At 38.8% G+C, this 18,310-nt stretch overlaps 1 protein-coding gene across 1 annotated transcript; it reads right to left on the reverse strand.

Annotated features, from left to right (window-relative positions):
• Nucleotides 1-836: 836 nt before the first annotated feature.
• Nucleotides 837-17,653, reverse strand: ora3.1 (olfactory receptor class A related 3, tandem duplicate 1; the record flags this gene model as incomplete). The annotated part of the gene is made up of 8 exons (XM_081383938.1): nt 837-1,480; nt 2,453-2,695; nt 3,003-3,266; nt 4,464-4,685; nt 7,905-8,117; nt 10,253-10,507; nt 16,142-16,405; nt 17,405-17,653. The coding sequence occupies 8 exons, from the start codon at nt 17,651-17,653 to the stop codon at nt 1,253-1,255; spliced, it is 1,938 nt and encodes a 645-aa protein (XP_081240064.1). The 3' UTR covers nt 837-1,252.
• Nucleotides 17,654-18,310: the final 657 nt, after the last annotated feature.

The following is an 18,310-nucleotide window of genomic DNA, read 5'->3' on the forward strand; positions in this document are numbered from 1 at the left end:
TCTCATAATTATGACTTAATATATCCAATTTTTGACTTTTTAATTCCTAGTTGTAATATGAAGTAAAAATTCTGACGTTGCATGTCCTAATTATCACTTATATAGCCATAATTGTTACTTTTTTATCTCATATTTTTATTTTATTTTTGTCACAGTTTCAACATTTCATCTATTAGGGATAGGGTTATACTTCGTGTTATAAATTTGACTTTTTGTTATATTTCAGACTCTTTAAGCCATAATTTAAACTTTTATTTCATAATTTTGACGTTTTATGTTCTAGTTATGATATAAAATGTCGAAATGATCACTTTTTGTCCTAATTATCACTTATATTGCCATAATTTCTACTTTTTAATCTCATAATTTACTTTTTTTTTGTCAGTTCCAACTTCTCAACATCTCACAATTATCCCAATTTTAACTTTTTACGACATAATTTCCACTTTTATCTTATAATTGTGACTTTTTATGTTCTAGTTATGATATAAAATGTTGAAATTATCACTTATTTTGCCATAATGTCATAATTTTGACTTGTTAATGATTTTGTAGAGAAGGTAATTCATACATTCACGCATTGATCATAAAACTCCAGTAAATACTGAATGAATCTGAGCTTAATAATGTTCATTTCCAGCCACAATCTACAGTGTTTTATTGCAGTAAGTCTAGTTCTGAAACACGAATCTTGTTTTAAGCTTTTCCTCATTTTCTGCCCACTTCTGTACGTGGCTTAAAGCATGAGCATGACTGCACACACACACACACACACACACACACACACACTTCCCTTCAGACGATCTTAGATGAGGAAAAAAGACTCTGAACTGATTCACTGTCGTTCATTCGTGAGTTTAATCAGTCAAACACACACAAGACACATAAAACACCCCCCCCAATTGTGAAACTAATTGTGATTTGTGTTTTTGTGATCATATTGAAACTACTGATCATTTATTTTGTCATTGTATGTATGTAGAGGCTTTACCCAAATCTTTACCCAAAGGTTTCTTTCTTATTCTAATGTCCTTAAATTATGAGAAGTAAAAAATAGAGGAATATGACTCTTCCTTTCTTCTTCTTCTTCTTTTTTGTAATGCACCTTTGCACCTGATCCCAAGTAATCCTGATGTAATTATACATTTTTGTTGTTTGTATATGACATATTGATCAATAAAATAAAAATAAAAAGACGAAATGTCTTCCTGACACAGTTTCGTGATGCACAAAACATGCGACACGTGTTTGTCTATCCCGACGGACAGAGACAGGACAGGACTGACTTCATGAAGGCTCGGAGTCTCCGGTGTCCCACGGCGAGCACGATGGGCGAGAGCGCGATGAAGCTCATGTTAGCGAAGCGAGCGACGATTAGCAGGAACTCGGTGGAAGATCCGCGGTTATAGTTGAAGTAGTTGACCGAGATCACGTTAGTTCCCCAAGACGAGATGAAGAGGATGTTTAGTGCCAGAATCACCTGAGCAAACACACACACACACAAGCAATCGTCATCATCTGAACGCTTCAAACACACAGTTCATCTTGCAAAGCCCGTTTGACCATGGATGCGCTACTTTGTGATGGAAATTGATTAATTTGTGACAGGAAAATGCATTAAAATTCAATGGAGTGTGGGTGTTTTTTTAGTAAAGCACCTAAAAATCTCAAAATTGTTACTTTGTGTGTCCTAATTATCACTTATATTGCCATAACTTTGCCTTTTTAAACTCATAATTATGACTTTTTATGTCACACTTTCAATATTATGATATAATGATATTGTTATGACATAAGATCAACATTCTGACTTTCTTATTTTCTAATTATCACTTATTGCCATAACAGCATAATTGTTACTTTTTAATCTCATAATTTAGATTTTTTTTCTTGTCACAATTTAAACTTTTCATCTCATCATTTATACTTAGTATGTCATAATTCAGACTTTTAATGCCATAATTACAACATTTATCTCATAATTTTTACTTTTTATGTTCTAGTTATGATATAAAATGTTGAAATTATCAATTTGTACGTCCTAATTATCACTTATTTTGCCATAATGACATAACTTTAATTGGTGTGTCATAATTTCAACTTTTCATCTCATCATTTAGACTTCGATTTATCTCATAATTTTGATTTAGGAAGCTACATTTTTGTGATATCAACTTCAAATTTGGTACACGCATGGCTTTCATTTTCTTGCGATTTCAGTGTCAAAATAATTTTGTAAAATGTATATTTTAAAATTATAAAAATGTAAATGTTTAGTACGTTTGCTTTCCATAAACTTAAACATATAACATTTTTACACTTTAATGTTTTGAAGCTCTTTGACTCCTTCAATAAGTGACACTCCTGCTAAGTGTCACTTTAAAAACATCCAACTTTGGGTCTATATTCCCGAAGCGTTCCTGATTAATTACCCGTGGGATTAGCTCCTCACCTTGGCCGCCCGTCGCTCCGCAGGGATCCGGGTGACGACTGGCGCGTCCCGACTCTTGCGAGTGTGTCCGTGAGTGTACAGCGTTAACAAGGAGCCCAGGTTAGTGACGCTCATCAGGAAGATGGGAATGGATTCATGGATCACCATGGAGGAGGTGGCGAAGGCCAGGCCGCTGTAGGCCGACGGAAAATCCCAGATGCATCCCAGCAGTGGCCGAGTGGTGCTGCTCACCAACATCAGCGTCTGAGGAGGGGTCGGAGGTCAAACCAGGTCAACATAAGCTGATTGTTGATCATAAACACAGCCACACCAGAGCAAACAGAAGAGCATAAAGAGACAGGGCAACTAGAACTGAGTTCAAAATTAACATATATAGTTTATTTCAAATATAAATGGTATATTTGTGTATAAAATGGTGTATCATAGTGTTATTACGATTCCCGGTCCCGCCCACTCCCGCTGACATTTCTTCGTGTCCCGTCCCAATCCCGTGATTAATAGTGATTTTGTTTCCCGTCCCGCGGGATTCACGACACAGACACAGACTGACCTCGGTGGAGTTCTCGTCCCCGTTCTTGGAGAAGATGAAGGCTGGGATGGCGTAGCCCAGGTTGAGGCTCCAGATGAGGCCGAAGCCGAGCACGAGGGGTCGGGGGGGCCCGCGGGGCCCGTGAAGGCTAATCACCGGCGGAGCCACGCGACGCAGCATCTGGAAGTGGAACGCGCTCAGGAAGAACGTCGACCAAACGTTTGCGGAGCGGATCCAAACCCAGATGCCCATCATGAGGTGACACATGTCTCTAGTGAGGAAAATCTGTGAGGAAAAGTTGGTACAGAGCATTCAAGTCAATACAGTCCTGTCAGAGGAAACACTAGGGGCCCTATTTTAAGGATCTAAGCGCATGGTCTAAAGTTCACTCAGGGCATGTCCGAATCCACTTTTGCTAGTTTAATGATGGGACAAATGGTCGGCGCTCCCGGCGCACGGTCTAAAAGGGTCGTCCCTATTCTCTTACTGAGTAATGGGTGTGTTTTGGGCGTAACGTGCAATAAACCAATCAGAGTCTCATCTCACATTCACTTTAAAAGCCAGTTGCGCTCGCGCCGCGGTGGATTCGCTATTTACACGGAGGAATTTGCAAGCTGAAAAACGGAACGCTTCACTAGCGAGGAAATGGATCTGCTCGTGTGTGAGGTTAAAGCTGCGTGTGTGTGTGTTAACAATTAACCTTTTACATTGTAATCCTTTTATTTTAAATATTTGGCATGTTTGTATGTTGCTGCGCGTCCCTGTGTGTGTAATAAGCAGAGTGTGTGTGTAATAAGCAGAGTGTAAGCGCGTTGTGGACCCGCCTATAGGCGCACGTTGACTTTAGAGCAGGGTTCAACGGCTCAGTCTATTTCAGTTCCTCACAACAGCAACGCTCCAACAATGCGCCTGAACACACACTCGTTCTCAGACCAGCAGCTCATGAGCGAACAAATGGGCGTTAATGCATTTGCTATTTAAACAACGTGGAGCCGGACGTGAAAATGAAAACTGTGTCATGCTGAAACTAGCAAAACACACTTGCGTCAACAAACATGTCTTAGCATTTCAAAGGCAACCGATGTCTGGCAAATCTCAATAAGCAACACTTGATTAGAGTCCAAATGGATATTTGTTGGTTTTGATTGAACTATTGTTAACTCTAACATTGACCCAATTAAACTCTGTAGAACGAATCAACAGACTCGTGAAGATGTGGAACAATCTCTTGTAACTGTGTTGCATTATATTCCTGTTATCACTGTGAAGCTGCTTTGAAACACTCTGTATAAATAAAGGAGACTTGACATTTACACAGCTCAAAGCCTTCTCAAACACACTAGACTGGGTTCACACTCATTTCAGTGGTTTGTCTAGAGATTGAACCCAGACCGGAATCCCATCTCCATACCTCAACATCCATTTACTCATTAACAGTTACACATCCAACCAAGCGTTCATCCATGAGGAATTCCTGCGTACCTCCACTCCCAGATCGGACACCATCACGACTGTGTTTCTCACCAACGACACCATCAGGCTGGAGAAAGCCATGTTGACCAGGATCACATCTGAGCTCCTGACCACTCCCGTATCCCGGATAAGGCTTTGGCCGACCACTCCGATGACCATGGTGTTCCCAACGTTCCCAAGCAGGACCAGAACCACGTAGAGCGCAAAGTAGAACGGAGACGAAGAGATGCGCTGACCGAGGCTTGAGGATTTTCTTTGAGGTGCCATGTTCTTCAAACTTCTTCAGACTTCAGTCATAAATGGAGCGTCTCTCAGAAAGTCTCAGTGATGTTGTATTTTCTCCATCCCAACGCCTTGCTCTCCTCCCACCGACCGCAAGCCCCTTTTATGGATCATGGTTACCATATAAATCCCAACATCCGCTGAATCCCGGTCCCGCTGTCATAGGAGAAGATGCAGTGAGTGGCAGGTGAGATTCCACCAGAGATATGGATGTTTTGGGATACATGAGCTGAACTTGCATCTTCACGCTCGAGGGATTAACTATCCCCACCAGGCTCATTAAACTCGCGCTAGTTAGCAGTCTAATTCATTAGTAAACCCACCACAATTCCACAGAGTGTGGGTCCAAGAAAAGCCAAAGCTGGGGTTTAACATCTTTAGTTCTTTGTACTTTCTAGAAAGGATCCTCTCGACACAAAATGTGTGTCACATATGCTACAGAGTACATTGTGTAAATTATGCATCTTCTTCATAAAGTATAGTTTTTCACATTTTCATCTATCTATCACACAATCATGCCAATTATGATGATGCTTCCATTTTATTTCAACTCTTTTCAGAAGGAGACCAGATTCCCTCACCCAAAGGCATCAATATCTTGTATTACCTCAAATATATCATATTCTATACGCCGCAACTATGGAAGCCCATTTTCGTCACATAAGGGGAAAAAAATCATGCTTTCGTAAATCATAATTATGACATAAAAAGTCCAAATTATGTTACTAAGTCATAAGTATGCAACAAATTTCTATATGTCATTTGTTAACAAACAAGTATGCATTACTTCAATGAGCTCATTGTTTCTGCCTTAAATAATTACATTGTTTAAATTTATACAATTTTAGCTAACTGTGATTTGTGAATATACATTTCTGAAATACATAACTTAGATAGTTTCCTCTGATACAGATCACTGTAAAATTGTAATGTGGCATTTTCTGCCAAGCTGCTTTGAAACGATGTGTATTGTGAAAAGTGCTCTTCAAATAAATGTGAATTGAATTGAATGTTTAGGCCTATGAGATGAAAAGTAAAAATTATGACATAGGCTACTAAATCGAAATTATGACATTAAAAGTAATAATTTGAAATTTTAATCTTTCCACATGCGTCCCTAAGGTGATTGGTTTGGTGAATGGATGGATGGGTAATACATATTTTCTATACTGATTGCGAAGTTGTGTAAATAGGAAATAAGTAAATAGGTTGATGCGCGCTCTTAATTTGAAGAATGAAGCGCGCTCCACAGAAAGCGCGCTCCCTTTAAACTGCCCTTTAGAAACGCGAACACACGGACGGCGTATGTATGGTTCTTCAACGATCCAAAAGTTTTCAAAGTAAAATAATACTTATAAAATGGTCTTGATTTGATAGAGATTATATCAGTCGTTATAATTTATTTAGTCGGAAATTGATCGATCAATATTTACCTCAGAGAATCTCCCGCCGATACACGTCAGATTCAGAGTGATGAGGTAAACACGACGGTCAACACGACACATAGATGAATGGTGTTATCTTTGCAAGGTTTAATACGGAATCTCTTCTTCTTATCATGTAAAATAGGAGCAAATGTTCATTTCAGTGAAATGCAAATATGAAGCATAAAATAACGAAACAAATATTAATATTTAATATTAAGGTTCTTAAACATCTCAGTTATCTGGTTAAGAATAATCAGTTAAATCAATCTTGTGGAAACGATCTGTGATGATGTTGTTTTATGATCGCTAGGTGGCAGTAGACACACATATCAGAGATAATAATAACACACAACTCAAGACTGCTGTCAGTTTGACTCAACACACAGATCTGACACAGGGACAGAGAAACTTCATAACACAATGTACAAGAAGAGCTAGATTCTTACGTGTTCCTGTTTGAGTCCTCCATCTTGTATGCTGCTTCATGTTGTTTGGCTCCATTTTGAAGACTCTGCTATCTAAAAAATGCTGGGTTAAAAATCAAAAGCAATCTGGTGGGGAACATGCTGGGTTAATCTGTCATAATAACTGGGTTGCCCAGTTAACCCAACAGTCTGGGTTACATGTTTAACCCAAATGATAACTTGGAAAAAAGGAAAGGCGCTGGAGTCTGTTGCAAGATAACTATTTTATGGCATGAACTGGCGAACATGATTTATTCTGTTGCGCTTGTTTGCAAAATAAATACACAATCCCAGAATAAAGAAACTCAAGGTTTACCTCGTGTCAGACTCTCTGTCGGACAATGGCGCTCTCCTGTGAAGTGACGTGACACAGTTAAATCACTCCCATTATAATCAGTGAAGCTGCCCACAGAGCAAACCCTTCGTTGATTATAACAGAAGCGATCTAGTGTATGTCTGCGCTCGTCTGAAGCCCTGGCAGACTCGGAATAAGAAAGGTATAAAGTGAGAAATAAAGACGTATTAGTGTCTCAACTAGATTAATAATCTTGAGAGAAACACATACAAACCTTCAATGAATTCAGGAAGATTCCTCTCAGGACAAATTAAATTCCTTTTTATTTAGTCATATTTAATATTTTCTTATTATTATTATTATTATTATTATTATATGATTTGATATGTATTATTTTACTGATTGATAACACTTTCAATAAGTTTCATTAGTTTATGACCTTAGTTAACATGAACCAAGAATGAACAATACTTTTATTAATCTTAGTTAATATTAATTTCAACACTTACTAATACATTATTAAAATCAAAAGTTGTATTTGTGAACATTAGTTACTGCACTGTGAACTAACATGAACAAACAATGAACTGCTGTATTGTTATTAACTAACATTAACAAATATTAATAAATACTGTAACAAATGTATTGCTCATTGTTAGTTCATGTTAGTTAATACATTAGCCTAACTAATGTTAACTAATGAACCTTATTGTAAAGTATTACCTATCTGTAAGAAAGGGTCTGCTGAATGAATAAATGTAAATGAAATGCAATGCATTAAATAACTACTTCCTTAAATTCACTGCATCCTCTTTGATCGGTCAATTCAAACTCAGTTCAAATTCAGGAATCGGGATTGAATCGGCACAGAGTCTTCGTTTCTGAGTAAGTACATGCAACTTTATTAAAAATAAATAATGTGCCACACACTCTTGTGATAATATGTCTTTGATGCCTGTCCATAGAGAGCTGTCTGTCAGACTATCCGTGACAGGACTGACTTCATGAAGGCTCGGAGTCTCCGGTGTCCCACGGCGAGCACGATGGGCGACAGCGCGATGAAGGTGATGTTAGCGATGCGAGCGACGATTAGCAGGAACTGCGTGGAAGATCCGCGGTTATAGTTGAAGTAGTTGACCGAGATGACGCTTCCTCCCCAAGATGAAATGAACAGGATATTGAGCGCAAAGATCACCTGAGCAAACACATAAAGAAGTATTATTCTGTGATATTGAATTAAAAACAGCCTGGTCTAGTCATGCCGAACCCCTTCCTCCACTTTATTGCAGGAACGCTTCTGTTACTCTCTGGAGAAACAAAAACATGAACGAACTTGCTCTCAGCTCCCATGGGACAGTGAACCTACGCTTCCCGCAGGATTGTGGCCATCAGTGAAGATCATTAGTTCAGGAAATGACATCATCATGGTATAATTAAACCTTGGGTCTGGGACTGCTTTGCTTAGTAGGGCTTTTGTTGGTCCTGGAACAACATTCCTATCAACCAGTTGGGATTTTAAACTTGAGGGATCCAAAGAAATCCAAATCATTCATGTAACGTTCAGGTCATGTAATATTTTTATTAGACATTTAAAATTTCTGCTGAGAAAACGAACCATAACTATTGATGACATCACATTTCACTGGGGGGGCGTATCCATTTTTTAAAATCCGGTAAGTGCATCAATACAGGAGAACTCTAGCTTGGCTGGTTGGTGTTTTAAAATCCAGCAGTTGTTTATGTGTCTATGTGTTGTTTTTAATGTGCTTTGTGTAACCATGTGTAAGTTCATAAGTCGACAGCATTGCTGAGTATTTCCTCCTTAAAACTGCAGTGAACCAAAGACAGTCTCAAAAACACGCTTTGAAATCGCTGGTGTTTCTGACGTCACAAACTACCTTGTAACCAATCAGGGGCCGTATTCACAAAGCATTTTATCTTACCACTAGGAGTACTCCTAAATCGCACTAAAAGATTTTAGCTAGGAGTTTTCTCTTAGAAGTTATTCACAACGCCTTTCAGACCTACTCTTAGTAAAGGAAAATGACAACTCCTAAACTAAGAGTGAGTCTTCGTTGCTATGGATGACGTCATTACTCATGCACGAGCTTGACTGAAGTGACCACCTTGATTGGCTGATGATTGTAACGCGGGAATGATTCCAAACCCCTCCCCTACAATGATGAGTGACAGGTGACAGGTCTGAGAATGCGTGCGCTACACAAGTAGTGCGAAGGACGGAAGATGATGAATAACTGAATAAATAGCCTAAATGAATAAAGAGTAAGGCAAAACAAATAGCCTAGTAGCCTAATGAAACATATGGATTGATGCAATATCTTTGCAACGTTATTGAATTAATCTGTCACTATATGCCTCTGCCTACGTTTGCAAAGAGAAGAACATTTTAATTTGATTCACAATGAAACGTTACAATTAGTTTAAATGCAATGAGTAGCCTATAGTTTTGGTTGTTGTTGGTGGCGTTATTGCATCCCTAGTTATGCCTACAATGCAAAATTGTTCCCTCGCGATTGGAAGCTGCTGTAGCCGCCACGTACGCATTTCAAAACATCGCAACGTGAAATGCCACAAAAAGCGGTTTGTGAATAGGTCTTAGTGAGTTAGGAGTCCTCTCGACTTCTTTTAAGCTGTCCCAGACTTAGGTGCTACTTTTAGGGCTAAAATGCTTCATGAATTACTCTTAGTGAAAAAAATTAGGAGTCCTAAAGTTAGGAGTGACACGCCCATTATTTTTAGGAGTTGCTCCTAAATTCGCCAGTTAGGAGCTACTTTTAGCCTTAAAATTCTTTGTGAATACGGCCCCAGATCAACGTGTGATCGTCAACCAGTGGATCTCTGAGCTGAGTGAGGGAGTGGAGGCGGGGCTCATTTGCATATTCATAGAACCACACATACTAAATGAGGCGAGGGTGTCGAGTTACAGTCAAGATATTTTAAGGCATGAATATTTGTGTTTTTTCAAGTTTTTCAAGAAATGTTTTTGCCGTTCAAAGATGAGTTTTAAGGGATAAAACTATTGACTACAGGGGGATTCACTGAAAATTTCACTGAGTGGGTTTGCTGAGTAATATCATTTTCTAAGAGAACTTTAACCATGATAATATAATAGAGATATTGGACTGGCATGAGAAGCAAAGCGATGGATCTTTTTTTAGATAATAAGAACTGTGTGATTTTGGAACGTCCTGTTCGGCATATTGTGCATTTGTGATCTGGTCTTCCAGCAGTTGCTGAAAATAAAGGTACGACTTTTACCCACAGTAGGGTTAGATCTAAACACTAAGAGTTGGGATAAGATCATCTCACCTTAGCCGCCCGTCGCTCCGCAGGGATCCTGGTGACGACTGGCGCGTTCTGACTCTTGTTGGCAGCTCTTCTTTTCCGTCCGTGAGTGTACAGCGTTAACAAGGAGCCCAGGTTAGTGACGCTCATCAGGAAGATGGGAATGGATTCATGGATCACCATGGAGGAGGTGGCGAAGGCCAGGCCGCTGTAGGCCGACGGAAAATCCCAGATGCATCCCAGCAGTGGCCGAGTGGTGCTGCTCACCAACATCAGCGTCTGAGGAGGGGTCGGAGGTCAAAGGCTTAGTTCACCCAAAAATGAAAATTAGCCCAGATTTACTCACCCTCAAGTCATCCTAGGTGTATATGACTTTCCTCTTTCAACTTACGAGGAAAGTAAGCTAAAGCGCAACTTGTGACGTCAGAAGTAGCGTAGTGCGTCATGGCGTAGCGTAAATATGCATTTCTCGCATAAGTTGCGCTTAGACTTAAGTCGAATCCATATGTTCGTTTGGCCGGAAGCTAGTTATTTTACTTTAAGTTTTAAATATAGATATTTTTCTTATACAAATGCATCGCTTCACTTCAGAAGGCCTTTATTAACCCCCCAGAGCCGTGTGGAGCACTTTTATGATGGACAGATGCACTTTTATGATGGACAGATGCACTTTTATGATGGACAGATGCACTTTTATGATGGACAGATGCACTTTTATGATGGACGGATGCACTTTTATGATGGACGGATGCACTTTTATGATGGATAGATGCACTTTTATGATGATAGATGCTCTTTTATGATGATAGATGCTCTTTTATGATGGATAGATGCACTTTTATGATGATAGATGCTCTTTTATGATGATAGATGCTCTTTTATGATGGATAGAGGCACTTTTATGATAGATAGATGCTCTTTTATGATGATAGATGCTCTTTTATGATAGATAGATGCTCTTTTATGATGGACAGATGCACTTTTATGATGATAGATGCTCTTTTATGATAGATAGATGCTCTTTTATGATGGACAGATGCACTTTTATGATGATAGATGCTCTTTTATGATGATAGATGCTCTTTTATGATGGATAGAGGCACTTTTATGATAGATAGATGCTCTTTTATGATGATAGATGCTCTTTTATGATAGATAGATGCTCTTTTATGATGGACAGATGCTCTTTTATGATAGATAGATGCTCTTTTATGATGGACAGATGCACTTTTATGATGGATAGAGGCACTTTTATGATGGATAGATGCTCTTTTATGATGGACAGATGCTCTTTTATGATGGATAGAGGCACTTTTATGATAGATAGATGCTCTTTTATGATGATAGATGCTCTTTTATGATGGATAGAGGCACTTTTATGATAGATAGATGCTCTTTTATGATGATAGATGCTCTTTTATGATGGATAGATGCACTTTTATGATGGACAGATGCACTTTTATGATGGACGGATGCACTTTTATGATGGATAGATGCACTTTTATGATGATAGATGCTCTTTTATGATGATAGATGCTCTTTTATGATGGATAGATGCACTTTTATGATGATAGATGCTCTTTTATGATGATAGATGCTCTTTTATGATGGATAGATGCACTTTTATGATGATAGATGCTCTTTTATGATGATAGATGCACTTTTATGATGGACAGATGCACTTTTATGATGGACGGATGCACTTTTATGATGGATAGATGCACTTTTATGATGATAGATGCACTTTTATGATGGACAGATGCACTTTTATGATGGACGGATGCACTTTTATGATGGATAGATGCACTTTTATGATGATAGATGCTCTTTTATGATGATAGATGCTCTTTTATGATGGATAGATGCACTTTTATGATGATAGATGCTCTTTTATGATGATAGATGCACTTTTATGATGGACAGATGCACTTTTATGATGGACGGATGCACTTTTATGATGGATAGATGCTCTTTTATGATGATAGATGCACTTTTATGATGGACAGATGCACTTTTATGATGGACGGATGCACTTTTATGATGGATAGATGCACTTTTATGATGATAGATGCTCTTTTATGATGATAGATGCTCTTTTATGATGGATAGATGCACTTTTATGATGATAGATGCTCTTTTATGATGATAGATGCTCTTTTATGATGATAGATGCACTTTTATGATGATAGATGCTCTTTTATGATGATAGATGCTCTTTTATGATGATAGATGCACTTTTATGATAGATAGATGCTCTTTTATGATGATAGATGCTCTTTTATGATAGATAGATGCTCTTTTATGATGGACAGATGCACTTTTATGATGATAGATGCTCTTTTATGATAGATAGATGCTCTTTTATGATGGACAGATGCACTTTTATGATGATAGATGCTCTTTTATGATGATAGATGCTCTTTTATGATGGATAGAGGCACTTTTATGATAGATAGATGCTCTTTTATGATGATAGATGCTCTTTTATGATAGATAGATGCTCTTTTATGATGGACAGATGCACTTTTATGATGGATAGAGGCACTTTTATGATGGATAGATGCTCTTTTATGATGGACAGATGCTCTTTTATGATGGATAGAGGCACTTTTATGATATATAGATGCTCTTTTATGATGATAGATGCTCTTTTATGATGGATAGAGGCACTTTTATGATAGATAGATGCTCTTTTATGATGATAGATGCTCTTTTATGATGGATAGAGGCACTTTTATGATGGATAGATGCTCTTTTATAATGGACAGATGCACTTTTATGATGGACAGATGCACTTTTCTGATGGATAGATGCACTTTTATGATGGATAGATGCTCTTTTATGATGGATAGATGCACTTTTATGATGATAGATGCTCTTTTATGATGATAGATGCTCTTTTATGATGGATAGAGGCACTTTTATGATAGACAGATGCTCTTTTATGATGATAGATGCTCTTTTATGATAGATAGATGCTCTTTTATGATGGACAGATGCACTTTTATGATGGATAGAGGCACTTTTATGATGGATAGATGCTCTTTTATGATGGACAGATGCTCTTTTATGATGGATAGAGGCACTTTTATGATAGATAGATGCTCTTTTATGATGGACAGATGCACTTTTATGATGGATAGAGGCACTTTTATGATGATAGATGCTCTTTTATGATGGATAGAGGCACTTTTATGATAGATAGATGCTCTTTTATGATGGATAGAGGCACTTTTATGATGGATAGATGCTCTTTTATGATGGACAGATGCACTTTTATGATGGACAGATGCACTTTTATGATGGACAGATGCACTTTTCTGATGGATAGATGCACTTTTATGATGGATAGATGCACTTTTACGATGGACAGATGCTCTTTTACGATGGACAGATGCACTTTTATGATGGATAGATGCACTTTTATGATGGATAGATGCACTTTTATGATGGATAGAGGCACTTTTATGATGGATAGATGCTCTTTTATGATGGACAGATGCACTTTTATGATGGATAGAGGCACTTTTATGATGGATAGATGCTCTTTTACGATGGACAGATGCACTTTTATGATGGATAAATGCACTTTTATGATGGATAGATGCACTTTTATGATGGATAGAGGCACTTTTATGATGGATAGATGCTCTTTTATGATGGACAGATGCACTTTTATGATGGACAGATGCACTTTTATGATGGACAGATGCACTTTTCTGATGGATAGATGCACTTTTATGATGGATGGATGCACTTTTATGATGGATAGATGCACTTTTATGATGGACAGATGCTCTTTTATGATGGACAGATGCACTTTTATGATGGACAGATGCACTTTTATGATGGATGGATGGATGGATGCACTTTTATGATGGATGGATGCACATATGTTGGATAGATGCACTTTTATGATGGATAGATTCACTTTTATGATGATAGATGCACTTTTATGATGGATAGATGCACTTTTATGATGGATAGAGGCACTTTTATGATGGATAGATGCTCTTTTATGATGGACAGATGCACTTTTATGATGGACAGATGCACTTTTATGATGGACAGATGCACTTTTCTGATGGATAGATGCACTTTTATGATGGATGGATGCACTTTTATGATGGATAGATGCACTTTTATGATGGATAGATGCTCTTTTATGATGGACAGATGCACTTTTATGATGGACAGATGCACTTTTATGATGGACAGATGCACTTTTCTGATGGATAGATGCACTTTTATGATGGATAGATGCACTTTTATGATGGATGGATGGATGGATGCACTTTTATGATGGATGGATGCACATATGTTGGATAGATGCACTTTTATGATGGATAGATTCACTTTTATGATGATAGATGCACTTTTATGATGGATAGATGCACTTTTATGATGGATAGATGCACTTTTATGATGATAGATGCACTTTTATGATGGATAGATGCACTTTTATGATGGATAGATGCTCTTTTATGATGGATAGAGGCACTTTTATGATGGATAGATGCTCTTTTATGATGGATAGATGCACTTTTATGATGGATGGATGGATGGATGCACTTTTATGATGGATGGATGCACATATGTTGGATAGATGCACTTTTATGATGGATAGATTCACTTTTATGATGATAGATGCACTTTTATGATGGATAGATGCACTTTTATGATGGATAGATGCTCGTTTATGATGGATAGAGGCACTTTTATGATGGATAGATGCTCTTTTATGATGGACAGATGCACTTTTATGATGGACAGATGCACTTTTATGATGGATAGATGCACTTTTATGATGATAGAGGCACTTTTATGATGGATAGATACACTTTTATGATGGATAGATGCACTTTTATGGACTTTTATGATGGATAGATGCACTTTTAAGAACAGAAACAGTCATTAGCCGCTTTCCGACCGGAGGAACCTTTTCACAGTTCCTAGAACTATTTGCTAAAGTACCCGGATGTCGGCGTGTTCGCACCGCAGGAACTAGGAACGATTTTAGTTCTAGGAACTCCATTTGGAGGAACTAATTTAGGTCCTACTTCAGAGTCGGTCTAAACCAGCACTATAGGAACTACAGTGACGGTAGTGTACGCTGATGACCGAATGCACGCGGAACACTAGCACCTGCCATTTTTAAAACAGCTAGAATGTAAACACACAGATTATAGCCTATATATTTACTCCAGAAACTAACTATACAAACATGGAAAACAGTGATAGATGGGTCTCTAAACCTTTATGCTGAAGAGAAAATCCAACGCAACTTTGAGGGGACCAAGCCAAACATCATTATGTTTATCTGCCCAGCTAGCAACACTGGACATCAACCACACGGCATAGGCTAATAACCTTTTTTTCATATACTGTGTACTTTCTATAACAGTTCTATCTAATAACATATTAAACAGTACTGTTAGACAGATCACTAACTAATAAACACAGAGAATGTTTGCTCTGGCATTCTCAGCGCCGCCAAAATAAAGGTCTGTCGCTCCGTCAAAATAAAAGTCACCGTGCTTGCGTCACTCCCTTACCCCTCCTACCAGCTCCTATGGCCACTTGGCCAGTGCGAACGCAAACAGCAAAACCGAGTTTGGGGGAGAGTAGTTCATAGAACTGTTTAGAAGTGGACAGTTCCTAGAACTAAGTTCCTTTAACTACTTGGTCGGAAAGTGGCTATTCACTGACATAATAAATCTTGGAAGAGCCAGGACATTTTTTTATATAACGCTGATTGTGTTCGTCTGAAAGAAGAAAGTCATATACACCTAGGATGACTTGAGGGAGAGTAAATCATGGGCTAATTTTCATTTTTGGTTGAGCTATCCCTTTAACCGAAAGGAAACACACAAGTTAAATTAAGCCTGTTGACCAATAAATAGACAGACTGACCTCGGTGGAGTTCTCGTCTCCGTTCTTGGAGAAGATGAACGCTGGGATGGAGTAGATCAGATTGAGGCTCCAGATGAGGCACAAGCCGAATACGAGGGATTTGGGGGGTCCGGGGTGGCCGTGCACGTTCGTGGCGGCCGGGGCGAGTCGACGCAGCGTCTGAAAGTGGAACAAGCTCATAAAGAACGTCGACCAAACGTTTGCAGAGCGGAGCCAAACCCAGATGCCCATCATAAAGCGACACCAGTTTCTATTGAGGAAAACCTGTGAAGAAGGAACAAGGCTGATGATTTCAATTGCTGATGGTTCAATATCAATATCAAACTAGCAGCAGACTAGCAGCTCTCCTTCACCCAGTTAAGACTACAACATTTCTGGATTCCGTCGCTCCATCCAAGCATAGGCGACTAAAAACTAGCCCTCATTTCTGGCTGAATAACGAAGCAAGTCCTTAGAAAGGTGCGAGTTGAAATGGAAAGAAACCCACAAAGATTTCAGCTTTCCAGAGAGAACCAGCCTGTAGCATTTTTACATTTGGACCAGTCTCAGCTGTCTCCATGTTTTCAGATAAGGCTATTGTGGAGACGGTTCAGTCAGGGTTTAAAACCGACTGTCTGCTTTGATATAACGCTGATCCTTTTATTCCTGGCTGGGATACAGACTTTTATGGGCTAAAGGGAAGGCACTGTTACACCAGCCCAAGCGTTTTACATGTTTCCGCTCTCAAACGCTGGTATAATCTCCCTCTATACCTGTCAGACCAGCACCGCAACGCTTGTTCCTGGGTCCATCAACACCATGGATCAAGGTCGAATTTTGAACATCTGAATAAAGGGTTGAAATGACGAAAAACGTTTTGCACAACTTACATTCTTTTGCACTTTATTTGTGGCCTCTGGACAATAAAATCCTGTGGTCTTTTTTGGCCTATTTTCGTGTGCGGATCTTTTTTCTGATTTTTTAGTTCTTTTGGATCTACACTCCTCAAGAAGTTATCACATTCTCATACGAGAATTAAATTTAAACACTGATTTGAACATACACCCTTTTACAACCATTTAGCTTTAAAGCTAGCATTTTTTCAACACCGAACCGACAACTTTAGCTGAACAATAACATTATTCCAGAGCTAACAACAATCTCTGTTACTGTAATCTCCTATAATCACTGTAAAGCTAAAGCTGCCGTTTTTTCAACACCGAACCAACAACTGACTTTACATCACACATTTCCAACAATCACACTCCCGTAACTCTTCCGTACCTCCACTCCCATGTCGGAGATCACCAGGAGAGTGTTTCTGGCCAACGACACCATCAAGTTGGAGAAAGCCATGTTGACCAGGATCACATCTGAGCTTCGGATGGCTCCCGTATCCCGAAGAAGCCCTTCTCCGACCACTCCGATGACCGTGGTGTTCCCAACGTTCCCAAGCATCACCAGAATGACGTATATGGCGATGTAGAGCACAGACGACGGCGTGCGCTGAGAGGCTTTTCCTTGAGCCGCCATGTTTCACCTGAAAACTGGACAATCCAGTGATCGAAGCGCTTGAGGTTTTTCCAGTATTTATGAGGATTCTCCCGGTGACGTCTTAGTGACCTCATCACCACATATATACCGACCCAACCCTGGTCCTGCTGGTGAAGGAGAAGATACCATGAGGGGCCGGTGAGATTCCACCAGAGATACACATGCACTGAGGGATCGACCGTTCCCATCAGGCTCATTAAACTCGCACTAGTTAGCAGCCTAATTCATTAGCAAGCCCACCACGATCCCACAGGGCTTAATATCAACAGTCCAAACAAACTCTTCACTGTTTAGCAATGAATGGCTGATGATACTTCAACAAGCATTTTATGTAAAAAGAAAATCATATTACTATCTTTATTATTATCGTTATTTTTGGAGGATTGGGAGGAGAGGAGAGTGAGGGACGAGAGACACTGGACAATACGGTTCATTATGTATTAACTAACACGAACTAACTATGAGCAACACATTTGTTACTATATTTGTTAATCTTTGTTAACATTAGTTAATACAAATCCAGCTGTTCATTGTTTGTTCATGCTAGTTCACAGTGCATTAACTAATGTTAACAAGATTTTAATAAAGTATTAGTAAATGTTGAAATTAGCATGAACAAAAATTAATAAATGCTGC

The sequence above is a fragment of the Scardinius erythrophthalmus genome (genome assembly GCF_964197995.2).
Source record: "Scardinius erythrophthalmus genome assembly, chromosome: 14".
In the NCBI taxonomy this organism is placed as follows: Eukaryota; Metazoa; Chordata; class Actinopteri; order Cypriniformes; family Leuciscidae; genus Scardinius; species Scardinius erythrophthalmus.